Here is a 25,387-nt window from a genome sequence, read left to right as displayed (position 1 = left end):
AGTGCCAGGCACCTGAGGTCTGAGTGAGAAGGGCTCTGTTTCCCAGATAAGAAACCCTTTAATTTATCTTAGAAAATCTATTAGATCAAAATACCAAACTTGTGGGATTGTGATTTTAATTTTTTTTTTTTTTTCAAAATGGTCTCTGCTATAATGTAGAAAGGGTGCTAATGTGAACCAGGTTCTAGGTGTGTATCCTGTGTGACAGTTAGTAGTGAGGAGGCAGTATATTGCTCCTTTCTCTTGTCAAAATGTTTTCTTGTCTGACAACCTTTGCTAAAAGTGTGATGGGAAAATCAGCTGTCAAAGCTTACTACTACATTTATTTTTTCCAGAGATGTTACTCACAGGCACACTAAGCAGTGTTCTGAGGTTTTTCTCTTCTCTGGTAGATTCTAGGATTAGATTCATTGGACAGAGAGCTGAAGGGAATATGAGGAGGCTTAATAGGTCTTTCCTTCTACCTGAAGACTCACAATCTAGTTGAAAAGTTTGTTTCCTGTACAAGGTTGAGCGTCACATGCGCCTAGGAGAGATATTAAGTACTGGGAAGTAGGAGGAAGTGTGCTCCTAGTTACAAAGATGGAGGCCTCTGCAGAGATATTTGTGTTCTGGCCCAGCAAGGTTGAAGATGCTTTGAACCAGAGATAGAAACCTTACCAGGCAGGGATTTAGAGTTAGGAAAGTATTCATTTTTATGTATATATTCATAAATACAAATGTAACCGAAACATTTTCATGAAACAATTCTTTTTTTTTTTTTTTTAAGATTTTATTTATTTATTCATGAGAGACACAGAGAAAGAGAGGCAGAGACATAGAGGGAGCCTGATGTGGGACTCAGTCCTGGACCCAGTAGCATGGCCTGAGACAAAGGGAGATGCTCAACAACTGAGCCACCCAGGCGTCCCTCATAAAACAATTCTTAATTATATTATCTGGAATGCACTCTGATTTTCTGTTTCTAACTTTATCTACTTAGTTTCTGTCGTGGCCCATGTGGCTTTTGTAACCCATGGTTTAAAGGATGAGGCCACACAAAGAGTTAAGACTCTAAACTCAGGCAGTGACAGTGATATTTTATAGATGGAAGAATTGTTTGTTTCAGAATGAACATTCCATGAAGGCAGGGACTTTATTGTGTTCAGTCTGTATGAGTGAATGAGTAAATTAACGTTACTTGAGGACTAATTGAATGGTGTAAAGTGGAGGAAAACTGCTTGCGTTGGGGTAATTAGAAAACCAGGAGTAAGTGTTAGGAACCAAGATGAGTGAGTTCTAGGAAAGAATGAAAAGTCATCATTAAGTAACACTTGAGAAAGCTTCAGGTGGAGAACAGAGAAGTCCATATCAAAGCTCTGGCAGCAGCAGGTAACAGGACTTTCAAGAAAGTGCTTTCAGTAGGAGGGGTGGAATTAACTTGGATGTGGGGGGGCCTACTGGGAAATTTGATTCAGAGTGAATATAGCACTTATGCATTTTTGCTTCTCAAAGGAAAGGGAAAAGGATAACTCCAGTGGGAGTTAAGATAAAGGAACCCTTTTCCATCCCCCACCTTTAAAGGAATAGAAGAGAAGGAAAGAAATTCTTTAAGGCCCTTTCAGTTTTTGAATTTGATGGTTCTCTGATAGTCTCCTATTAGAAGATCCTTTGTGGTCCCGCCTCTCAGAGTAGAGCTAAAAAAACCCTTACCTTCACTTTTAAGACATTGGACAGTTTGACTCCAGCTCTGTGTGTGAATTGTTAACTTCTGTCTCCCCTCCCCCATCCAGTTGGCTCCAAGTCCTATGGTTTCTACTTCTTCAGTATACCTCTTGATTCCTTCTTTTCTTTCCATTCATATTGCTACATATTTTCTTAAAACTATTTTGAGGTAGTTTTAAACTTCTAGAAGAGTTGCAAAAGAAATACAGAAAGTTCCCATATGCTGTTCACCCATCTTCTCCTAACAATAACATGACCACAGTGTGATTATCCAAACTGAATAGTTATTTATCATTTTTCAGGCCACCATCATCTCTCACCCAGGTCATAGCAACAGCCTTCAACGTGATGTACTCTTGTCTTCTCTCATTTATTTTCTATATTTGCAGCCATAATGATTTTTATGAAATGGTATATATAATTAAACCTTTGATGCCTTCCCTTTGCGTTTAGGATGAAGCCTAAATTTTTGAATACAGTTAACATGGTCCTTTATGATATGGTCCCATGTGATTAAACAGTCAAACCCATAAAGCCTACTTACCTTTCATGTGTGAGTGTAGTAAAACTTCTTAAAGGAAGCCTTCCTTGATTATCAGTCCTATTTTCTGATAATTTTCTTCTCCAATGAAATCATGTAGTATCTGGTACTTCTCCTATCCAGCTGCTTATCATTGTTTGTTGTTAAATTAATATTTGTCTAACTTCTTCACTAGACTGTAAGTTTCTTGAGGGTTTACCATTGTACACAAGCACCTAGCACTGTGCCTGGCACAGAGTAAGCAGTTGGTCGATATCTGTTGAAAGCATGAACCACTTACTCTAGACAGGTTTACTCATTTCGTCCTAAAATATGTCTTGCATATTTAATCTATTTTTTTTAATAATTATGTGTGCCTTTCACTTTACATTGCTGTAATTTCCCCATGTCCTATAGAACTAAACCTGGTTTCCACCTGCCCCTTAGAGGACTTCTTGCTACCTATTACTGTTCTTTCCAATGAATTCTTGTAACATTTACCATCTTTACTACTCATTGGCAATACATGTTGTCCTATATATTCCCTCTCATATATACTTCTCGTATCTCTCCTAATCTTGTGTGACTATGTCAATAAGGAAGTGCTTACTTTAGTTTTACAGTTTTTACCATAGAAGACTATGCTGGTGACTTTGGAGGTTGCAAAAATGCATATGACAAAATCCTTGCTATAAAGGAACTTAATATTCAAATAAAAGAAGAGAAAGGAAAAACTAACATTCATGGAGCAGTGCTTTTGAATGGGCAACTTTTATACAATTGATTTTTACTGTACAAATACCAAGGTCATTAGGGTGGCAAGTACAGTACTTGAATAAGTAAAAATTGTATAAAGTACTATAGGATTTAGTTCATTCGGTAAATATTTACTGAAGGTGTACTGTGTGCCAGGCACAGTGATAAGTGCCAGCAATACAGAGTCTTAGCTTTCACTGAGCTTAAAGTTTTATGAAGGATGCAGAAAAAATAAACAATTGCAGTATAATATGATATGTTCTGCAGTGTTTAGGGAATCACTTTTATTTTCATGGCTTTTTAAAAATTCAAGTACAATTAACATACAGTGTTACGTTAGTTTCAGCTGTACAGTATAATGATTCAGCAATTCTGTGTATTACTTGGTGCTCATCATGATAAGTGTACTCTTAATTCGCTTCATCTGTTTCATACACACACACACACACACACACTTCCCCTCTGGCAACCACCAATTTGTTCTCTGTATTTAAGAGTCTGGCATTTTGTCTCTTTATTTTCTTTGTTTTATTTCTTAAATTCCAGATAGGAGTGAAATCATATGGTATTTGTCTTCCTCTGACTTATCTCACTTAGCATTATACCCTCTAAGTCCATCCATGTTGTTGAAAATGGCAAGATGTCTTTTTTATGACTGAGTAATATAGTTCAAGGTGTGTGTGTGTGTGTGTGTGTGTGTGTAATATCCACTAGCTTGCATTTAGGGATCCACTTTTAAGTACTTGCCTTTATGGAGTTCTCAGTCCACCAGGAAGGGACAGATCACTAAGTACCCAAGGTACTAGCCAGTACATATGTGCCATGATGTAAAGAGATACACAGAGAGTTTGGAAACCAAGAGACACCTAGCTTGCGGAACTGGTGGAAATGATATTTTTGTTAGATCAGAAGGACGAATTAGCATTTTTAGCCAGGGTAAAATAAGGAAGTATCAAGGTAGAGGGAACAACAGCATTAAATATCCATGGTTAGAAGAAGCATGCTCACCTGAGGTTTACTGTGGCCTGATTGTAGTCGGTATATTGGGATAGGGTCAATGAGGAAGTAGGATTGAGACTAGAGAGATACGGATGCCTGGGTGGCTCAGCAGGTGAATGTCTGTCTGCCTTTGGCTCAGGGCATGATCCCAGGTCCGGGGATCAAGTCCTGCATCAGGTTCCTGCAGGGAGCCTGTTTATGTCTCTGCCTCTCTCTCTGTCTCTGTCTCTAATGAATAAATAAATAAAATCTTAAAAAAAAAAAAAAAAGACTAGAGAGATAAGCAGGGCCCAGATCACTCGGGGTTCTATAAGTCCTTATATCATACTTAACAATTTAAATTCATAACCTGAAGTAGAGTAAGCTTAGAGGGAGCTCAGGTTTCTACTTTGGATTTAGTGTATGACCTTGCTATTTCAGGATATTTTGCATTAGAATGAGAATTGTTCATTATTGCACCAAAATGGGAAGAAACCATATTTTAAAAATAAAACACGGTGCATGGAGCCTGCTTCTCCCTCTGCCTATGTCTCTGCCTCTCTCTCTCTCTCTGTGTGACTATCATAAATAAATTAAAAAAAAAAATTAAAAAAAAAAAAAAAAAAGGGATCCCTGGGTGGCGCAGCGGTTTAGCGCCTGCCTTTGGCCCAGGGCGCGATCCTGGAGACCCGGGATCGAATCCCACGTCAGGCTCCCGGTGCATGGAGCCTGCTTCTCCCTCTGCCTATGTCTCTGCCTCTCTCTCTCTCTCTGTGTGACTATCATAAATAAATGAAAAAAAAAATTAAAAATAAAACAAAGCCCATAAACCAAAAAGCACCCTTTCCCTGAATAGACATTCTTCCAAAGAAGAAGACATCCAGATGGCCAACTGACACATGAAACGATGCTCAACATCACCCATCATCAGGGAAACGAAAACCAAAACCACAGTGAGATATCATCTCACACCTGTCAGAATGGCTAAAATAAAAAAGGCAAGAAATAACAAGTGCTGGCAAGGATGTGGAGAAAAGAGAACCTTTGTGCACTGTTGGTGGGAATGTAAATTGGTGTAACTGCTATAGAAAACAGTTTGGAGGCACCTCAAAAAATTAAAACTAGAATTACCATATGATCCAGTAGTTAATTCTAGTACTGGGTATTTACCCAAAGAAAATGAAAACACTAATTTGAAAAATACTTGCACCTTTATGTTTATTGCCATAGTCAAGGTATGGAGGCAACACAAGTGTCCATCTCTACTCTAGATGAATAGATAAAAAAGATGTGAATTTACACAAACAGTGGGATACTACTCGGCCATAAAAAGAATGGAATCTTGCCATTTGTGACAATGTGGATGGGCCTAGAGGATATTACACTAAATGAAGTAAGATAAAGACAAATACATACGATTTCCTTTACATGTGGAATCTAAGAAACAAAACAAGTGAACAAATGAAAAACAGACTGTTAAATACAGAGAACAATCTCATTGCTGTGGGCTGGGGAAATGGGCCCACAAGATAAAGGATGTTAAGAGATAGAAACTTTCAGTTATAAAATATGAAAGCCACAAAGATGAAAAGTACAGCATGGGAAATATAGTCAATAATATTATAATAATGTTGTATGGTGACAGATCAGGTGACTACACTTGTGGTGAGCAGTAATATATGGAATTGTCTAATTACTATGTTATATTCCTTTTTTTTTTTTTTAGAATAACAAAAAATATTTTACTAAAACATAAGATTTACAGAAGTTTCCAGACAAGCCATACAAAATGGTCACAAGCTTTTTCTTGAAGGAAGGATTCTACACTTGACAGCAAAGTCACAATGTTATTAGTGAGGGCTGTGAAGTTTGTTTAATGTTCCTATTTTGGTTCAAACAATCAAGCTTGTCCATCTACAGCATCTAAATAAAGTCAGACTTGGCTAGAGAGCATTTTCTAAAGAACTGGTTAGCTGCTCTTAACCGATGCAATTAGATCACCATAAAAAGGGGGAAAGGAGCCCATAAAATTAAAATAAAACTACCTCTCCCCCTCAAAAATAATAATAAAGAAAAACACCCACACCCCTGCAGCTAACGCTGACAACTACCTTCATTCACAGTGCTTTATACTTAAACCATGATGGGGGAAATGAATAAAAGCAGAGAGGGGCCACTGCTTTTAAACGTTTCACAACAATCCAGATGGTACTTCTAGCCTCTGCTCATGCTTTACAACAGTGAATCAGGATAAGACGTAGATTTGCTAATGTGCATTTAATCACCAAAGGACTGAAGATGTCTGGGCTTTTATTCTGTAATGTTTCTAAGACTGTGTCCATTAAATGCAAACAGAAAAGGAAGAAGTCATGGCAGAACAGGAGAAGTGATGCACACTTGATGATCAGATCGATTTTAAATATTATTCATGGCATATAGCCTAGTCCATGCTCTAGCTGTTTCTATGGCTTGGGTTTCGTTGGTCTTCCACTGCTCCGCTACATCATTTGCTAACGGATCATCTGGATTGGGAGCACTTAACAAAGCCTGGATCGATAGCAGAACTGTGCAGATCTGCAGTGCTGGGGACCACTTATCTTTCAAAATATCTAAACATATTCTTCCCAACTTGTCTACATTAGGATGATAAATTTTGGTCATGAAACGTACTTTAGGGGCTGCCATCGGGTATTCTTCTGGAAGGAATAGTTCCAGTTTAAAAGTCCCTCCCTCAAAGGGGGAACCCTGGGGGCCAGCAATGACCACATGAAAATAACGGGCATTGCTCTCATCTGGTTCTGCTTTAATGCCAGGAACTGGTTCTGCCAGTAAACGCTGGGTTTCCTTGATAATCCTGCGGGGCAGCCCAGCCATCTTGTCAGATCCCAAGTTCGGCCTCTGCTCTTGACCCTCACTATGTTATATTCCTAAAACCAATACAACATTGTATGTCAACTGTATTTCAATAATAAAAGTAAATTAAAAAAAGAATAAAATGGGGCATTTGGGTGTTCAGGTCATGTTCTCAGGTCACTGATCTCCACTCAGTGTGGAGTCAGCTGGAGATTTTCTCTCTTCCTCTTCATCTTTGTTTGCCCCTCCCTCTCTCATTATTTCTTTCTGAAACAGATAAAATTTAAAAAGGAAATAAAGACCCTTTAAGACTAGCAAGGAAAAACAAAAACAAAAACAACCCTCTGTTTATTAGTAATTATCCTCTGTGGCTGTAAAACCATATTTCCCAAGAGAATTTTTTAAGAGCACTGTGAAAGAAAAACGTGTCCTAGTGGAGGCCTCTGTGGTGCAATGTAAGGCTGTGATGAATAGTGCATGTTTCTGGTTTCAAAGATTTTATGAGTGGAATGAGCAGTCAGAATAGACTGAGGGATACTGAGAGGTTTTTTGGTTTGACTGCTCTCGAAAGGATCAGAGCCATGGAGATCTCACAAAGGTTGGAATATAGTCTTGGGACTTTCAAATCTGAATTCACTAACTTTTAGTATTGTTTTAGTCTTGCATATAATTAATTATCGTGTTTTCTCGTCTTTGTAGAAAGAAATTCAAGCCATGAGTCAGTGCCATCATCCTAATATTGTGTCTTACTACACGTCTTTTGTGGTAAAAGATGAGCTATGGCTAGTCATGAAGTTGCTAAGTGGAGGTGAGTAGAGTACAATGAAACGCTAACTTCCATTGGCTGGAAAGTTACTAAAATATTCTTTTTTTATTCTGGTTTGGTGTTCGTGGACATTTGCATTTGGGGAGATACTGAAAATATAGTATCTGCTAAAGATGCTAATGTATGATCTGAGACAGATTTCACATATTGTATTTGATTGTCATGACTCTTTTTTTTTTTTTTTTTTTGATTGTCATGACTCTTAAGTTTCTCTTAATCTGTGATGATTCCCTCCAGCTTCCTCTGTTCCATGACAGAAACTTGTTAAAGGTTCTGGTCTGAAGGGTCTGAGAATAACTGTCCTGTACAATGACCCGCATTTTGAATTTATCTGCTTATTCTTCCTGGTGGCATTTAACTTGATTCGTATTTCTCTCTTTCTTGCAAATTGAAAATTGAACCTAAAGGTTTGATTAGATTTAAGTTAAAAATTTGAGGAAAGTGTTTTGTGGGTGATGCTGTGTGTTCGTAGTGCACCACACCAGGAAGTGTTTGTTCTCTTGTTATATCTTTAATGATGACATTCTTTTTGATTGTGTATGGTTTTGACAGCCAGGCCTCACCATGGAAAGGTGGACTTTTTTTCCCTTTGCAGCTAGCAGAGAATCTGTGAGGTGGTGATATTTTGGCACTATATCTAGTTTCCCACCTAAGTCTTTCATTTAATGATTTTAGCATACATTCAGAATCCTTGTTTGAATCAGTTATTCTGTCAAGGGTTGCAGAATGGTGACTTTTCTTACGGCATCCATTCTTTTACATTTATAAACTAGCATTCTTCTGGAACTTTACCTCTTTAACTGGGATTCTTTGGTTAATCTGTATTGTAATTCCTACTAAAAATGCAAGATAAATAATTGATTCTTTTTTTTAAGTACTGATTTTCAGAGTAAAAAGTTGATTTAATATTCACCAATGGTGGTGGTGAATGAGGGTTTTTTGTTGTTGTTGTTGTTGTTTTTTGTTTTTCCTTTTTCCTGTTGGATAAGGCTCTCAGTTTTTAATAATGTCATTATATAGACACAAGGAATTTTTAGAGATTTTATTTATTCATGAGAGACAGAGAGAGAGAGAGAGAGAGTGGCAGAGACACAGGCAGAGGGAGAGGCAGGCTCCATGCAGAGAGCCCAATGTGGGACTCGATCCCGGGACTCCATGCAGGGAGAGCCTGATGTGAGACTCCATCCTGGGTCTCCAGGATCAGGCCCTGGACTGAAGGCGGCACTAAACCCCTCAGCCACTCGGGCTGCCCGACACAAGGAATTTTATATATTTGTGACTTCCAGTCAGTTTTACTCTATGTTTTGGATGCTCAGATTGTCCAAAATTTTGTCAATGGGTCTCCCTTTAAGCTTACTCTTGTGTCCTCTTGACATGAATCGATTAAGTCTGGTTACTTTATGTTTGGTTCAGGATTTCCTAGGGTCACATTTATTGTTTTCCCAGACCCAAAATCAGCCAATACTCTAACGAGTTATGTTCTTTGTTAGGCAAAAGGTATCTAGAGAGCATAGGGGGGATGTTTAGGATAAGAACTTGGAAATACAGTGTATTAAAAATTATTATTTGGAATTAATATTTCCTTTTTTGTTTTAAAGATTTTATTTATTTGTTCATGAGAGAGAGAGAGAGAGAGAGAGGCAGAGCCACAGGCAGAGGGAGAAGCAGGCTCCATACCGGGAGCCCGACACGGGACTTGATCCCGGGATTCTAGGATCATGCCCTGGGCCAAAGGCAGGCGCTAAACCGCTGAGCCACCCAGGGATCCCCTGGAATTAATATTTCCAATTCAAATTTAACTTTATAGACTTTTAAAACTTAAGATTATACTTGAATCTCTTTCTCCTACACAGAAAATTTTGGTCCCCAATATTAACATAATTAATTATGGTGTGCTTTATGCTGCAATATCTATATAGTTGTTTCTGATCGAGTCCTTAGAATGAAATGTAAGTATTGCTGATTGCCAACAGCAGACCATTGTCATGTATAGATTGAACATTTTGTTACGGTTGCCCGAAGGCCCAAGTCATGTAATAAATTAGACATTTTGCTAAAGCATCGGTTTGAATCTTGTGGCAAGATTGGGAGGACCAGTGAGTGATGGAACTGCCCAACCTTCCCATTACTATGCTGCCTGGGTTTTGTTTGCATATGTATTTTGTGTGGGAGCATGATTTTCCATTTTAGAATTGATAATATTATACTTCATTTAACACCTTACTTCCCCAGAGAGGCCATAAAGGAAAGAGCATAGGCTTTAGAATTAAATTCCATCTTTCCTACTTAGCAGGTTTATGTCATTGGGCAAAACTGTTTAAACTCTTTGAACTATTACTTTTCTGTCAAATGGGGATACCTTTCTGTATTTTAGGGTATTGGGGTATAGTAAATGAAGTGACATGTTAGGCATCTATCATTGTGCTGACATGTAGATGCACAAGAAATTTAGCCATTAATAATAATCCCTTGTTATTTGATGCTTTTCAGTGTAGCCAGAATCACCTTTTTGTTTCAATCCCATTAGTGACACACTGGAGAAACTGGATGGCTTTGTTAAAGGCCCTGTTCATATGATGGTTGGAATCCTTGCTAACACCAACCACCTTTCAAGATGGTGGTCAAGCATGGTTCTTTCAGTATGGACAGATATGGGAATATTAGGTAATACTGTATCTTTCGTTATTGATCACCTGTAGCATAATTTTCTTTATTTGCAATTTACAAAAATGTATATAATACAGAGTTTTTAATGTTTTGCTAAAAAGTCCTCTGATGAATAGGAATACATTGTCTTGCTTATTAATTCCTTCATCCACACCTGTATACTGGCCTATCCTTTCTGCTACTCCTAAGCAGAATGAATATGTATTTTTTTTAAAGAATCCCTGTTTCTCTCTCAGGCAGTATATATCCTGATCTTAGAAGAGGCAGGACATATAGCTGGGCAGGGTGTCTTTTAAATGTACCTCTCTGCCCCTCCTTGTCTTAGGTTTCCTGGGACAGTGCCCAATTTTTCTAGCCTGGCACTCAGCAGATTTCCTGGAGGATAATTTTCAAACATGTTCCAGCCATTAACTCTTTTATTTTTTTACTTATTTTTTTACTTATTTTTTTACTTATATTTTTATGAGTCAACATAATCTTGTATCTGAACCTTTTAAAATATTAAATAATTGACATCTTTTGTTTTAGGAAAACGAAGTCTTGCTGTTTTAGTTATGAAGTGAGAAAACATTTAAACTGAAGAGATATATTAAGCACTTTTTAGAAAACAAAAGCTAGAACTAGGCAGAACTTTAAAATGTTTTTGAAATACAGAGAAACGTGCCAAGGTTTATAGCTCAATTAAAATTCCATTCGTCAAATACTTACAGATCACCAGTACGTTGGTGAATCATACTGTTAGTTCCTTGCTCTTAGGGGCCTTATAGCTAATAAAGAAAAGTTACAATTAAATAATTATAAATTTGTAGAGGACCAGGAAGAAGTATCAGGTGCCATGGGAACAGGTACCAGAATTGAACCTTATTGAGGGAGAATGGATGCAGTGGGGCTTAACACAGGAGGTGATGTTCAGCTGAGACCTGAAGAATAGGTAATAATAAATAGCCAGGTGAAGTGGGAGGTGGAGGTGGTATCAAGGGGAAGATGTGAGAAGTGATCCAGATAGAGGGAACACTGCGCAGAGAAGGTTCTAGAGGCAGGATGGAGTAGTGTGGTGTGAACTGATGGGGGCTTACAGTTAGAGCCAAGAGAGTGAGAAGAGAAGATCATTGATAAGCAGGGGCTCCCTTTGAGTAATTAAATAACATAAATAACCAGAGTTAACAGAATTATGTTTAGGCTACTTTCACATCAACTTTTTTCACCAGAATATTTAAAACAGAAGCATATTTTTCATTTAGCAACATTGTACTGATGTAGAATTTATTATTATTATTATTATTTTAAGATTTTATTTATTTATTCATAGACACAGAGAGAGGCAGAGACACAGGCAGAGGGAGAAGCAGGCTCCATGTTGGGAGCCCGACGTGGGACTCGATCCCAGGTCTCCAGGATCACACCCCAGGCTGCAGGTGGCGCCAAACCGCTGTGCCACCGGGACTGCCCTATTATTATTATTTTTTTAAAGATTTTATTTACTTATTCATGAGAAACGCAGAGAGAGAGAGAGAGAGAGAGAGAGAGAGGTAGAGACACAGGCAGAGGGAGAAGCGGGCTCCATTCCAAGCAGTGAGCCTGACGTGGGACTCGATCCCAGGTCCCCAGGACCACAACCTGGGCTGAAGGCAGTGCTAAACCGCTGAGCCACCCGGGCTGCCCTGATGTAGAATTTAATAAGCTAATTAAGTCGTAAACTAAATTGGAACTATCACTCTTAATGCCTATCAAGCAGGTGGACATCATAGTTAAAATAAGTTTAATTCAGTGTGTCAATATTATAGTCATTTCTTACTGCTTCCTTATAACTGTGATATTCCTGTGTGAATTAAACTCTGATGTCGAATATTGGAATTTATTAGCATAGGAAGTTAATCTTCAGAAATGAGAAGCAGTTCTGATCTAAATTGCTATTTCTGCAATTTATTAGCACCAAACTACAATATAAGAGTTTTAGAAATCAAAGTAATTAAGAAAGCTTTTAAAAGGAGAAGAGAAAGAATTACCTGTAGGACTCAGAGGTATGAATTGTGGCAATGCAGAAATCTAATTTAAATTCACTGTCTTAGTGCATTTTATTGTTTAGGGACATTCTCAACTTTGTCATTTTCCAAGACATAAAAAGTATGAGAACTTCTTTGATATAAGCAGGACCCAGGTAAAATATCTGATAATAATAGTGACCAGCTTTGGTTGTTCAAGCAACAGTGGAGGGGCATGTCTGTTTGAAATGGAATACTCAGCCCAAGCAAATTTTGTACCCTTTGATACCTTCCACAGCTTAGGAATATGTAAAACCCAGTGTCTAAGTACTGGTTAAAGCTTCTTGGCAGAAATTCTAGTAACCAAAATGAGCTAATTATGGACTCAAAGAGTATTTTTTCATTAAAACAAATTGAGGAGGGGCGCCTGGGTGGCTCAGCGGTTGAGCATCTGCCGTAGGCTCAGGGTATGATCCTGGGGTCCCAGGATCGAATCCCACATTGGGCTCCTTGTATGGAGCCTGCTTCTCTCTCTGCCTTTGTCTCTGCCTCTCCGTGTCTCATGAATAAATAAACTCTTCTAAAAAAAAACAAAATAAAAAATAAAATAAATTGAGGAAATGAACATGTCAGCTGAGTTATTTGAGCTGTAATTATGGGACATAACAAGTGTCTTTAACCAGCAGCTGTTTTGCCACTTTTTCAATATTATTTTAATATTTAGTAATAATTTTCTTGGGCAGTTAACAGATTTGCATTGCTTTTTAAATGTTTTGTGCCATAGGCTAGGAAAGCAGACATCAGATAGACTTTTAGAATAGGTGTCTACATTTTAACTTTTTGCTTTGTTTCCAAATTTGTACCCATTTCCTCTTATTTCCTAGTCTTCTTTTACTCTGAGAAATGCTTAGGTATCAATGGACAGTGTTTATCAGGGAGTCGAGGGTGTTAAAATACATATTGGTAAAATACCTTAGATCTTTGGAATGACGGTCTGTAAGATCTGGAAATCTGCATTTTTAGCTATTTTGCCAACTAATCTCTTCATGTGTTAAAATTTGAGAACTGATTTTCCCTGTAGGATATTTCTTTCAGATTGTGTGCCCAAGGACATAAGATTGTGTGTGCTGTTATAACCTTCCTTCATTATTTCTACTCATTATTATGTGTTAATTGAATCATCTAGTGATAATCTACAGTCTTCTTTTATTTAGCATGTTTTACTTTCACATTTCTTAGTTGATATGAAGAGTTCCATGTAATTTTGATAATTGAGGAAGGACAATTGGTAAGCACCAATTGGTAAGATGATGGTAAGCACCATCATCACTTTAGATGCTATAAAATGCTGGAGGAATCATAGGGGAAAAAATGTGTACCTTCCAGGACCAAGATTTTCAGTTAAAAATAAAAGTCTTTGTGACATAATTATCCCTCCACCTATAAAAATTATACTGTTGGAAGACTGAAATGGAAAAGAAACTGTATATTTAAAAAAGGGGACTTCTTAAATACCTTATTCAGAATGTCTGTCCTGGACATAGACTGGGGATGTGCACTGCTTTAATTTCTCTATTGATCACTGATGATGTGAAATCATTTACCAATCTTTTAAGATTTTTTTTTTTAAGATTTTATTTATTTATTCATGACAGACACAGAGAGAGGCACAGGCAGAGGGAGAAGCAGGCTCCATGCAGGGAGCCTGATGGGGGACTCGATCCTGGGTCCCCAAGATCAGGCCCTGGGCTGAAGGTGGCGCTAAACCGCTGAGCCACCCGGGCTGCCCCAATCTTTTAAGATTTTAAAAAGGAATTCCTGCTTCAAACTCTTCAAAAATACAGCTCTAATAACTTTCTATGTGCTCTACATCTCTGTTGCTCCAATTTTTTTTTTTTTTTTTTTTTGATACACCAGACTGGAAGTTCCCAGAAAGTCAGCAGTTATACCATGTGTATCTTGACATATTTTATAGTACCTAGATCTAGATCTTGCGTATAATATGGCCAAATTGTTGAAGAGATAAATTGTATTTTTAATTCCTACTAGGAATGTCTCCCTTTGCATTATTTTAGATACTCTTTACATTATAAATATGTAATTCAGTTGGCATTTATTTATACAAATGTCTTCTTGCTAAGCAGTTCCTGTGTGGCCTGGATTTCTCAAAAGAATGAAACATATGGCCTGTTGGTATAGTCACTTTGCTTTGGGGACTAATATGTGATTGATTAAACTAAGCAGAACAAAATGTCTCCTTTAGGGCTCTCCCTATGTGAGTCACAGTCTTGTGAATCCCAGCAATAGAGAGAGGGAAAGTGTGATAATGTATATTAAAATGCCACTTGGAATGTGGAGCCTCCCTGATTCATTATCTCCAGAGAGTAAATTGCCTGTCTCCTGCAGGACCTGGGGAGTGGCAGTGACCTGGCTTTCAGAGAGGGGGGAGGAATCTGGGTATCTTCTTCCTTGATATATGAACTTTCAACCAATTTTCTTGTTTTCAGCATTTTCCTTTAATCCCCTCTCACTTCCTCGTAGGTAGACCTTGCAGAATGTGCTCTATAGGGATATTGTTTCCTAGTTGGCAGCACTCCTTCACAGGCATTGGAGTTGCAGATTGCTCTACTCTGCTTAGTCAGTTAACTTTTTGTTTTCCTTCCTCCAAAAGATGATTGTCCGTCTCTCTTCTTTATCTTCTTTGTTTTTCATTTTCATCCTGGATTTATGCCTTTTTTAAAAATCAAGTTTATCAAGTTAGTGGATTTCAAATGAGATCTGAAGTAAATGTGTATATTTGGAAGGATTCCATCTAGATCCTTCTTTCCATCTATTTGGAAGTACATTTTTTCTTGTAAGTACGAAATAAAAGCACCTACTAGGGCAAGTTTTCAACAAGTGTGTGTTTTAGCTTTAGTCTTGATCATTGAGATCTTATGCCAAGAAATGGAACTCCAATCCTTTCTGTGCCCTTTATGTTATATTCTACTTCTTGGCACAATTTCAGTGTTTTGGTTTGTGTTTTGATTTGTGATCTTTATGAGCCATTGTTCTGCCAGACATCTTCCGAATCTCTAGCAAACTTGTTTTGATTATAATAATTAGTTATGGGAGTCAACATTCTATGATTTTAATTATTGCATAGGTGTCTATTCCCTCTCTTTGTCCCGATTTTTAGTCGGAGCATTATTTCTGATTGGGGAAGAATGGGAGTGATGTATGATACATCTGGGCTGTTATTGAAAGAGAACTGCCATTTTTATTCTTTTCATGTTTTTCTTCACCTATTTTATTATTATTAACCTGAAGAATAATTTTAACCCTTAAGTTAGTTTGCATGTACATGTGATCTTTTTCCTGCCAAGCATTTCTTCTGTAATTTGACCTGTGTTGTAGTTGTATTTTTATGTTTATTTGTAGAATGTTGCATAATCTGATCCAGTGTTGGAAACCTAAATTACTTTGTGGTATCATATACTAAAGTGTTATTGATGGGTGTAGTTTACTTAGGTATTCTTCAGATGTGGTTAAAAATCCTCTACTACTTTTTCCAAATTCTTACTTTAAAAATCTAAAGGAGGGACACTTGGGTGGCTCAGTGGTTGAACGTCTGTCTGCCTTTGGCTCAGGGCATGATCCTGGAGTTCCGGGATCGAGTCCCACATCGGGCTCCCTTTGTGGAGCCTGCTTCTCCCTCTGCCTATGTCTCTGCCTCTCTCTCTTGGTGTCTCTCATGAATAAATAAATAAAAATCTAAAAAAAAAAAAAAAAAGTCTAAAGGAAATGCTGGTGTTACACTGCAATTGGATGTTAGGCTGCTTCCTGTTTTAGAAAATAAATTATTAACTTTAAACTTCTGCATTTCCTTGTATTTGCCATTTTTTCCTTTCCTACACAATTAAATTTATGAAAAGGCTTACATGTGGTTTGATTTCAAAATGGCTCTGAATTATATTGAGTCAAAAATTTATGGCAAATTTTGTCTTCTGTTTTCAGGTTCTGTTCTAGATATTATTAAGCACATTGTGGCAAAGGGGGAGCACAAAAGTGGAGTCCTAGATGAACCTACCATTGCCACAATACTCAAAGAAGTGCTGGAAGGGTTGGAATACCTGCATAAAAATGGACAGATTCACAGGTATGTAAAAGACAACACTGTTCTTTTTTGGAAACTGCAGGAGTAGTTGTGCTATATCATTTCCTTGAGCCCATTCTTCAAAGTGGTTAGGGTTCAGTTACACAGCTAGCAAATATTTAAAAAGTAATAAATACTTGAGTCAAATTGGAAAATACAAAAAACAGGAAAAATTCATAATTTCCTGTCAGAAATATATAAAACAAAACTGTATGCATAATGTTGTCAGTTGCTTTTATTGTTTTTGTTTTATTTTGTTTTGTTTTGACCTTGGGTATTTTCTCAAATTATTACAAGCTCTTTGTAAAATAACTTTTTATTAAGGCACTTTTTTTCTTTTTTAATGTAAAAAGCTATGTTATCATTTCATGGTCCAGGTATTCCTGGCTGTCTCTATCTATTCAGTCCCTGGATATAGATAACAAGAATTCAAATGGTGATGGATTCTATGTTATTCAATCTGTTTAATCCCTGGATTTGGTTTTCCTTCATATCAGACAGTTTTTTCAGTCATTCTGAAGGATATTCTCACCGAATATAAGAATTTGCTATTGACAGTGCTTTTCTCTCAGCAGTTGAAAGATGCTGTACCACTTAATTCTGGCTTCTAGGGTTTCAGATGAAAAGTCTGTCGTTGAATTGGTGTTCTAACTGTTACTTTTCTATGACTGCTTTCGAGATTTTTTCTGTCTTTGGTTTTCTCAAGTTTAATTATGATGTCTTGGTGTGAATTTCCTCAGGTATATTCTGTGTGGGTTTCCCAAACTTCTCAAATTTGTAGGATTTCGCCTTTCACCAAATCTGGGCAGTTTTCAGCCATTGTGTTTTTGGGTACTTTTTCTGCCATTTTTTCCTCCTCTTTTTCTGGGACCTTGATCATGTAAATGTTACCTGTTCTGCTATTGTTACTGTAAGCCCTGAAGCTCAGCTCAATTTTTGTCATTTTTTTTTCTCTGTTCAGATTGAGTAAATTTTCTTGATTTGTTTTCAAGTTCTGATTCTGTCCTCTGTATTCTGCTCCAGAATCCACTAAGTTTTTATTTCAGTTATTGTAATAGTTTAGATAATTTGGTTCTTTTTTATAGCTTTTATTTCTTTGCTGAGATTTTGTTTCTCATGTTTTGATAATCACATATTACATGTTAAAGCATTTTTATAATGGCTGCTTTAAAATTCTTGTCAGATAATTCCAAGATCTGATTCATTTCGGTGTTGATGTCAGTTAGTGGTCTTCTCTTATTAAAGTTCTTCTTGGTTCTTGGTATGATAAGTGGTTTTTAAATTGTATCCTGAATATTTTGGATATTGTATTAGGAGACTCTTGATCTCATTTAAATATATATTTTAGTAGGTATTTATCCTGTTTGGTTTAGTATGTAAGTCTTGGTTGATTTTAGTGGGCTGTAGTTCCAGTGATAGTTTGACTTTTAGAGCCCTTACAGTGCTGTTCTGGTTTGTTTTGTTTATTTGGCACTCCTGGGGTTCTCTGCTCAATCCCTGCTGATAATCCTTGAGAGCAAAAGTGCACCTCCCCAGGCCTGGTGCTGCTAGGAGATAGATGCTGTACCTGTGGGTCTGGGAGCACTTTTGTGGGCCAGGCTACTTGGTGCCAGTGGGGCTGTCATTCATTCTCTTATGGTATTATCTGGGGGGATGAAAGCATTTGCCTAAGCCACCTTTCTCTACTGAGTAGGGAGTTGGGAGACAGCTGGGCCTGGGTTGCCTTTGCCACTGTGTGGAGGACCAGGAAGTACTGAGCCTGGGTTGCTGTGTGCAGCTGGGTAGAGGGTTAGGAGATGCTGGCTGGGCTCTTGGTGCTGCTGGTGTGATTAGTATGGGCCTAACCTGTTGCAGTGTATGTGGGTGGGAGGTGGAGTTTCCCATTCGGTTCTTCATTTAAGCCTCTGGTTCTTGGCATTGTGGGCCAGCCTGCAACCCCAGCTATAGGATCCTTTGCTAAATTTGTGCTAGGTTGCCCCTTTCCTGCTCCTTTTGCCACAGAGAGCAGGCTTAGAGGGTTTTCTGGCGGCTGTTTTTGTTTTTGTGTGTCATCTATTCCTGTTGATATATCTAGGATATGTGAGATTAAAAGAAAACTCAGGTGGGATACCTGGGTGGCTCAGCAGTTGAGCATCTATCTGCCTTGGGCTCAGGGAGTGATCCCAGAATCCTGGGATCGAGTCCCACATTGAGCTTCCTGCATGGAGCCTGCTTCTCCCTCTGCCTATGTCTCTGCCTCTCTCTCTCTGTGTCTCTCATAAATAAATAAAATCTTTAAAAAATAAATAAAAAATAAAACTCAGGGAAGTTGTATAGTGCTCTTTAAAAGTGGACTTAGAAAAAAAAAGTGGACTTAGATTAGTGTAAATGTTTATAGCAAACTCTAGGGTAGCCGCTAAAAAAAAAAATGATATGCTGAGAAGAGAGGAAAATGGAATCACGTAAAATGCTCAGTTAAAAACAAGGCAGATAAAAGGTGGAAGACACAAGATTGGTAATCTTAAAAATCACCTACCTTTAAGGAACTAGAAAAGAAAAATAAGAATAAACTAAGCCCCAAGTTAGCAGAAGGAAGTAAATAAAAAGATCAGAATAGAAATACATGAAATACAGATTTTTTGGATGTGATACAAATAGCAAAGGCAAGAAAAGAAAAATTAAACAAATGAGACTGCATCAAACTAAAAAGTTTCTTCACAGCAAAGAAAACCATCAACAAAATGAAAAGGCAGCCTATGCAATAGGAGAAGATATTTGCAAACCACATTATCCGATGGGGGTTAATATCCAAAATATACAAGGAACTTCTATAACTCAGAGACAGAAAACTGCAAATAAGCTAACCAAAAAATAGGCAAAGACTTCAAATAGACATTTTTCCAAAAACCAGTACACAAGAAAATGTTCTCAATATCCCTAATTCTTGGGGAAATGTAGTCAGAACCACAGTAAAGTACCTCACATCTGTTAGGATATTTGTTTTCAAGAAGACAGGAGATAACAGATCCTGGATGAGGATGTGGAGAAAAGGGAGCTTTCTTATATCAGTGATAGCAACATAAACTACTATAGCCATTATGGGAAACTGTGTGGAAGTTCCTCAAAAAAATTAAAAATAGAATTACCATATGATCCAGCAATTCCACTTCTGGGTATATACTCAAAGGAAGTGTGAAATCAGTGTCTCAGAGCGAAGCTATGAAAACGACCTAAGTGTCCATCAGTGGATGAATGGATAAAGATGTGGATTATTATTCAGCCATAAAAGAAAGAAGGAAATCTTGTAGTTTTTTTGACAATACAGATGAACCTGGAAGGCATTATCCTAAGAGAAGTAAGCCAGACAGAGAATGACAAATACTGCATGGTATCGCTTATTAGTAGAATCTTAAAAAAAATAAAAATAAAAAGTTGAATTCATAGAAACAGATAGTAGAAAAGTGGTTACCATGGACTGGGGGGGTGGTGGTCAAGGGAATGAGCAATTGGTGAAAGGGTGTAAACTCGGTTATGAATAAATTCTGCTAAGAGAGTAGAACTTAAATGTTCTCATAAAAAAAAAAGTAAATAAGAGAGGCGATAGATGTGTTAATTTGGTGGGGAGAATCCTTTCCCAGTGTATATATATATCAGACCATCACATTGTATACTTTAAATATTTTACAATTTTGTCAGTTATACCTTTTTTTTTTTAAAGATTTTATTTATTCATGAGAGACAGAGAGAGAGAGAGAGAGAGAGGCAGAGACGCAGGTAGAGGGAGGAGCTGGCTCCATGCAGGGAGCCTGACGCGGGACTCGATCCCGGGTCTCCAGGATCATGCCGTGGACTGAAGGCGGGATCCTGAGCTAAACCGCTGAGCCACCAGAGCTGCCCAGTTATACCTTTCTAAAAAAAAAAAAAAACCACCTACTTAACCCTAATCCTTCAGTAAATCGATAAGCAAAGGCCTGGAAAAGTATCTGATTATAGATCAGACAACTATCAAGTTCTAAAACTGAGGTTTTAAGGAATGATCATAATGTGGAGGGAATAAAAGCAAGGTATTTCCTACACACACACACACACACACATTTTTAATTAGGTTATTCTGAGAATAGCACCATTTTAAAGAAATTAAAATGTATACCAGTGAAATCAGCCCATTTATAGAAGTATCTTACTCTAGGAAAAAATGAATAATGTTTGTTGTCTACATTTTTCAACCAGCTTACATTTTCACAGAGAAACATGATCTCTCTCTATGGTTATGAAGGAGAACAATTGACTAACAAGTAATGAATAAACTAGAAATCTTGGAAACATTGAAGGCATATTCTTCAGACAATACGATTTTTCATCTCAAATTGTATCCAGTCATTTCGTCTCTAATTAAAATAATGTGTTAACAGATGACAGAAAAGGGTATGACCAAAGAGTAAACATTTGGGAATGTATTTCCTTTATTGTCAAGAGGAAAAGGAGCCGTGAAAAACAGGATTCCCATCCGCTGGGTTGTGGTACCCCTATGGATAAATACCTTGATACTAGCAATGAACATAATTCATTTAGTACCTTAGTTCTGATTTCATGTTCATCAAGCAATCTTCAGAAAAAAAAGATGTGCCAGAAACTTTTAATTGGTTCCCAGTGTATTTCTTCTTTTTGAATTATAAAAACATGACATTTTTACCAGGCATATGATCATCCAGAAGAAATGCAACATTTTGTAGCCTCCCATGAGAGCCAGATACAACTGTATGAATTGGTTTCTAGCTACTATAAGGAGAAAAAAAGTGTATAATACTTCAGAGTTGTTCCCTTAACAGGTTTTGTCAATCCCCAGTCCTGCTGACATTTGGACTGAACAATGCTCCTGTGCATTGTAGGATATATTTAGCAACATTCCTGGCTTATATGCCAAGAGCACCCCCCTCAACCCAATGTGAGAACCAAAGATGTCTCCAGACATTGCCAGATGTCCTGAGAACCGCCACTTATAGAAAGTGGCATAATCTCTATTTTCCCCTTCCTCCCATGAAATGTGGATGTGGTGATAAGCCATCTTGGATAATAATGTAGCAAGAACTTAGAGATGGTAGAACAATGAAATAGAAGGAGCCTGCATCCCTGATTCTGTGGGTTCACTATACTGGACTGAGGTCACTTATGCCAAACTACTCTATGAGAGAAAAATACCAATCTCCTGCAGCCATGTAGATCAAGGATTGACAAACTATAGCCCACCAGTTAAATCCAGCCCGATGTCTGTTTTTTGTAAAAGCCACAACAGAACAGCCATGCCCTTTCATTTACAGATTGTGTCTACTTTAGCATAAAAACAAAGTAACGGTGACAGAGAACATCTGGCCCACAAAGCCTAAAATATTTATTCTCTGGTCCTTTAAGAAAATGTTTGATCACCTCTGGTGTAGATAATAAGCATACACTGAAACCCATGTGCTGTATAGTATTCTAAGTGCAACGTGTATGTTACCCTATTTAATCTTTACAGTTATTTTATGAGGTAGGTACTCTCTCATCCCCATTTTACAGATGAGGAAACCAACGCAAAGAGTAGTAAGTAATTAGCCAAAGTCACCCACCTAGTGACATAGTTGGGTCCCAAATTTAGGCAGTATGCTTCTAAAATCTGCTAGGAAATAAAGATTGTGCTAATCCATGCAGCTTGGTATAATTGGTTTTTTTTTTTTTAGTTGAATTTTTTTTTTTTTGTTACTAATTCAGTAGAATTTAGATCTGTCACTGGGGTTACTTCTTTAAATATACTCTTTGTTGTCATCTTTTAATCCGGTCCCCATTTTAAAAATCAAAATTTTGGGATCCCTGGGTGGCGCAGTGGTTTGGCGCCTGCCTTTGGCCCAGGGCATGATCCTGGAGACCCGGGATCGAATCCCACGTTGGACTCCCGGTGTATGGAGCCTGCTTCTCCCTCTGCCTTTGTCTCTGCCCCTCTCTCTCTCTCTCTCTCTCTGTGACTATCATAAATAAATAAATTTTTAAAAAATCAAAATTTTTACTTCAGAACACAGATAAAAGTACATGCTTTATCCTAAAACTTTACATATACAGATTTTGTATAGTTAAAGGAAATTAACCCAAAATACACATTAATGTCACTGTCTTTTTTTAGAAAGCAATGAATAGATTCACATCAAGTTTAGGCAGAAATTCAGTCTGCTCAGTTTCATATGACCATAACATCTACTTTGAAAAAACAAACACAATATATATATATATATATATATATCAGCTCTCATTTAGTTAAATGAGTAAAAGAGCCAGTAAAAATACTGGAAGGAATAATGGCTTCCAAAACTTCCAAATCCTGAACGGTGATGAAGACAAATACAGAGAGATCTGAGTAGACACACTATAGTTACACTGTTAAAGCCTAAACACAGAGGATCTTGAAAGATGCAAGATTTGGAAAACAACTCCTGTAGGGGGTGTGAGAAAGACTGAATGTTTATGTCTCCTCAGAATTCATATGTTGAAACCTAATCCCCATTGTGATGGTGTTAGGTGGGGGCCTTTGGAAGGGGATAAGTCATAAGGGTGGCACATAAATGTGCCTCATAAATGTGACTGTCCTTATAAAAGAGACCCCAGAAAACTCCCTTGCTCCATCTGCCATGTGAAGACATAGTGAAAAGATGGTCACATATTTTTAGAAGGTAGAGGAGGGTCAGTAATGTATCCTCCACACTGAGAAGGTGTTCTGAGACCTGAAAACTACACAGACTGCTCTACACTGTGTACAGTTTTATTCAGGGTAACTTACTGATTAGGGGGATTCCATGGACTGACAATCCAGGCAGCTATGCAGCTATTCTCTGCCCCCATTCTTCATCCAGTCCAAATCTTAACTCACAGTTTTTATAGTGTGAGGAGCATAGGAGTGATATCAAAGGATAGTTATCTAAAATGGTACCACTGTGTGTGGTACTGTGTGTGTCACTTTAGGGAAGATCAGAATGATCCTTCCCACATCCGGTAAGGGGATGTATTAACTTGGAGGATGTGGCCCCAAGGGAGGTCATTGTGCAGATCTGGACAAAAATGGAGGGCCAAAGATAGAGTCAGTATTGTCAGCACTCCTACACCTATGAACCAGGAAGTAGACCTTCAGATAGCAAATCTGCCACTGTCTAGATCTTGGACTTCCCAGCCCTCAGAACTGCAACAAATAAATGTTGGTTGTTTAAGCCACCCAGTCTGTGGTATTTTTGTTATAGCAGCCTGAACAGAACAAGCTAAATCAATAGCAGTGTATGATTGAGAGCTGACTTCCTATCAGAACAGTGGAAGCCAGAGGTTAGTGAGAAGGAACCCTGCAATCCAATGACCCCTTCAGGATTCTTATCTTCCTGGTGAATTATTCCTATTTTAAAAATTATATAATGGCTTTTTTCATTCCTAGAAATGCTTTTATATTAAAGACAATTATATCTTTTTTTTAAAAAAAATAAGGTTTTATTTATTTACTTAAGAAAGAGAGAGAGAGCATGGGTGGGGTGAGGGGCAAACGGAGGAGACTTCCCACTGAGCAGGGAGCCCCATGAGCTCAATGCAGGGCTCAATCCTGGGACTCTGGGCTCATGACTTGAGCTGAAGGCAGATGCTTAACAGGTTCCCCAATTACATCTTATTTTAATATGGCCATACTAGCTTACTTTTACTAAACATATCTTTCACTGTGGCTCATTCTTTTTAGGGTCACGGTTTTATGAAAGGGTCTCAGTTCTACTCTCAACCTTAAACTAGTCGAGTGCCATGTTTTCTGTTTAGGCAGGTGAGTTTTAAAACTTGAGCTTCCTAGCCATTTGGGGCAGTATATCTTCTCTCTCCCAAGGCTTACTGCTCCAGCTCTTAAGTGTCCCTTTCATTTCTGAAACTTGAGGATTTCCTTTTCTTTATTTCATGTTCAGCGATGTGACAGTTTCCCTTCCTAATTTATCCAGTACTTCTTTGTAGCAGGGGAATGGTGGGTTTTGCACCAAAGTCCTGGGCAGTAGTGATGAAAGACCGTTTGCCATGCATAGTTCGCCATGTTGTGGAATGCTTTCTCTATCTCACACTTTAAATCAGAGACTCTCAACCTTGGCTACCTATTGGAATCATTTGGGAAACTTAAATACTGATTACTGGATCCATTGCAAGAAATTTATTTAGTTGGTCAGAGATGAGGCATTGGCATTGGGGCTATTAAAAACTCTCCAAGTGATTCTAATGCAGCCAAGGCTGAGAACCACTCTTCACATGTTAGCAGCAACCACTCTGAGCTTTCAGCTATACTGAGACTTCAGCAGATTTGGGAGTTACTAGGGAGCAGCTGGATCTCTTTGGTGGGTTTTACAACTTCTCATCTTTATTTCAGGTCCATTTGTGTGTTAACCTGGTAGATCGAGTCAGATAATTTTCCTACATTTTCACTGTGTTCCTGCCGAATCTCTTAAGGCTTCAGAGGTTTTAGCTAGGGTGAACAGGTTTCTGAATTAGACTTCTTTTCTCGCTGTATCTACCTACTCCAATATTTTTCCCTTTAAAGAGTTTAGCTCTAACAGAAATGTTGGCTAGTCAGTTTAAGATACCTAAACCTAGTGTATTTTCCAGCTTTCATTTGATTCATTGCTTGTGTTGAACTTTTTCAGGTTTTCCACAAACTGCATATTGATGAGTCATGCAAATGTTACAGGCAGTAACTTGTGCTGTGTACTAAGGAAATAGTCAAGCATGTCTGTGATACTCTTTTTCATTTTACAAGGAATTTGTAACTTTGGTGCAATAGTGACACGTGAGAAATGGCATTAAGCTGTGAAAAACAAAACTCACTGTTCTTATTTAAGAGTGGATGGTGGATTTAACTGTTGGGACTGATGAGTTACTTGATATTATTTGTGGCAGGGGAAAAAAAAAAGGTTCTTAAGGACTCTATTGATTTGCATATACTTAGTTACAAATCT

The 25,387-nt window shown here is 37.8% G+C and overlaps 2 protein-coding genes across 5 annotated transcripts in view; one reads left to right on the top strand and one right to left on the bottom strand.

Annotated features, from left to right (window-relative positions):
* Window positions 1–25,387, top strand: part of OXSR1 (oxidative stress responsive kinase 1) — a 94,805-nt gene that overhangs the window by 19,919 nt on the left and 49,499 nt on the right. For 3 of the 4 annotated variants that reach the window (XM_072793368.1, XM_072793369.1, XM_072793367.1), the window contains exons 3-4: window positions 7,511–7,619; window positions 16,283–16,424. In XM_072793368.1, the coding sequence (XP_072649469.1) occupies window positions 7,511–7,619; window positions 16,283–16,424 (251 nt within the window). Of the gene's footprint in view, window positions 1–7,510; window positions 7,620–10,164; window positions 10,302–16,282; window positions 16,425–25,387 lie in introns of all 4 variants that reach the window. The other variant, XM_072793370.1, reaches the window with a different exon arrangement.
* On the bottom strand, window positions 5,675–7,142 carry LOC140614263 (ubiquitin-conjugating enzyme E2 N-like). The gene has a single exon (XM_072793377.1). It carries the CDS (start codon window positions 6,830–6,832, stop codon window positions 6,374–6,376), a length of 459 nt encoding a protein of 152 aa, XP_072649478.1. The 5' UTR covers window positions 6,833–7,142; the 3' UTR covers window positions 5,675–6,373.

This window comes from Canis lupus, chromosome 22 (assembly GCF_048164855.1).
Source record: "Canis lupus baileyi chromosome 22, mCanLup2.hap1, whole genome shotgun sequence".
Lineage (NCBI taxonomy): Eukaryota > Metazoa > Chordata > Mammalia > Carnivora > Canidae > Canis > Canis lupus.
Note: the sequence above shows the minus strand (reverse complement) of the source record. Positions and strands in the feature narration are given on the sequence as shown.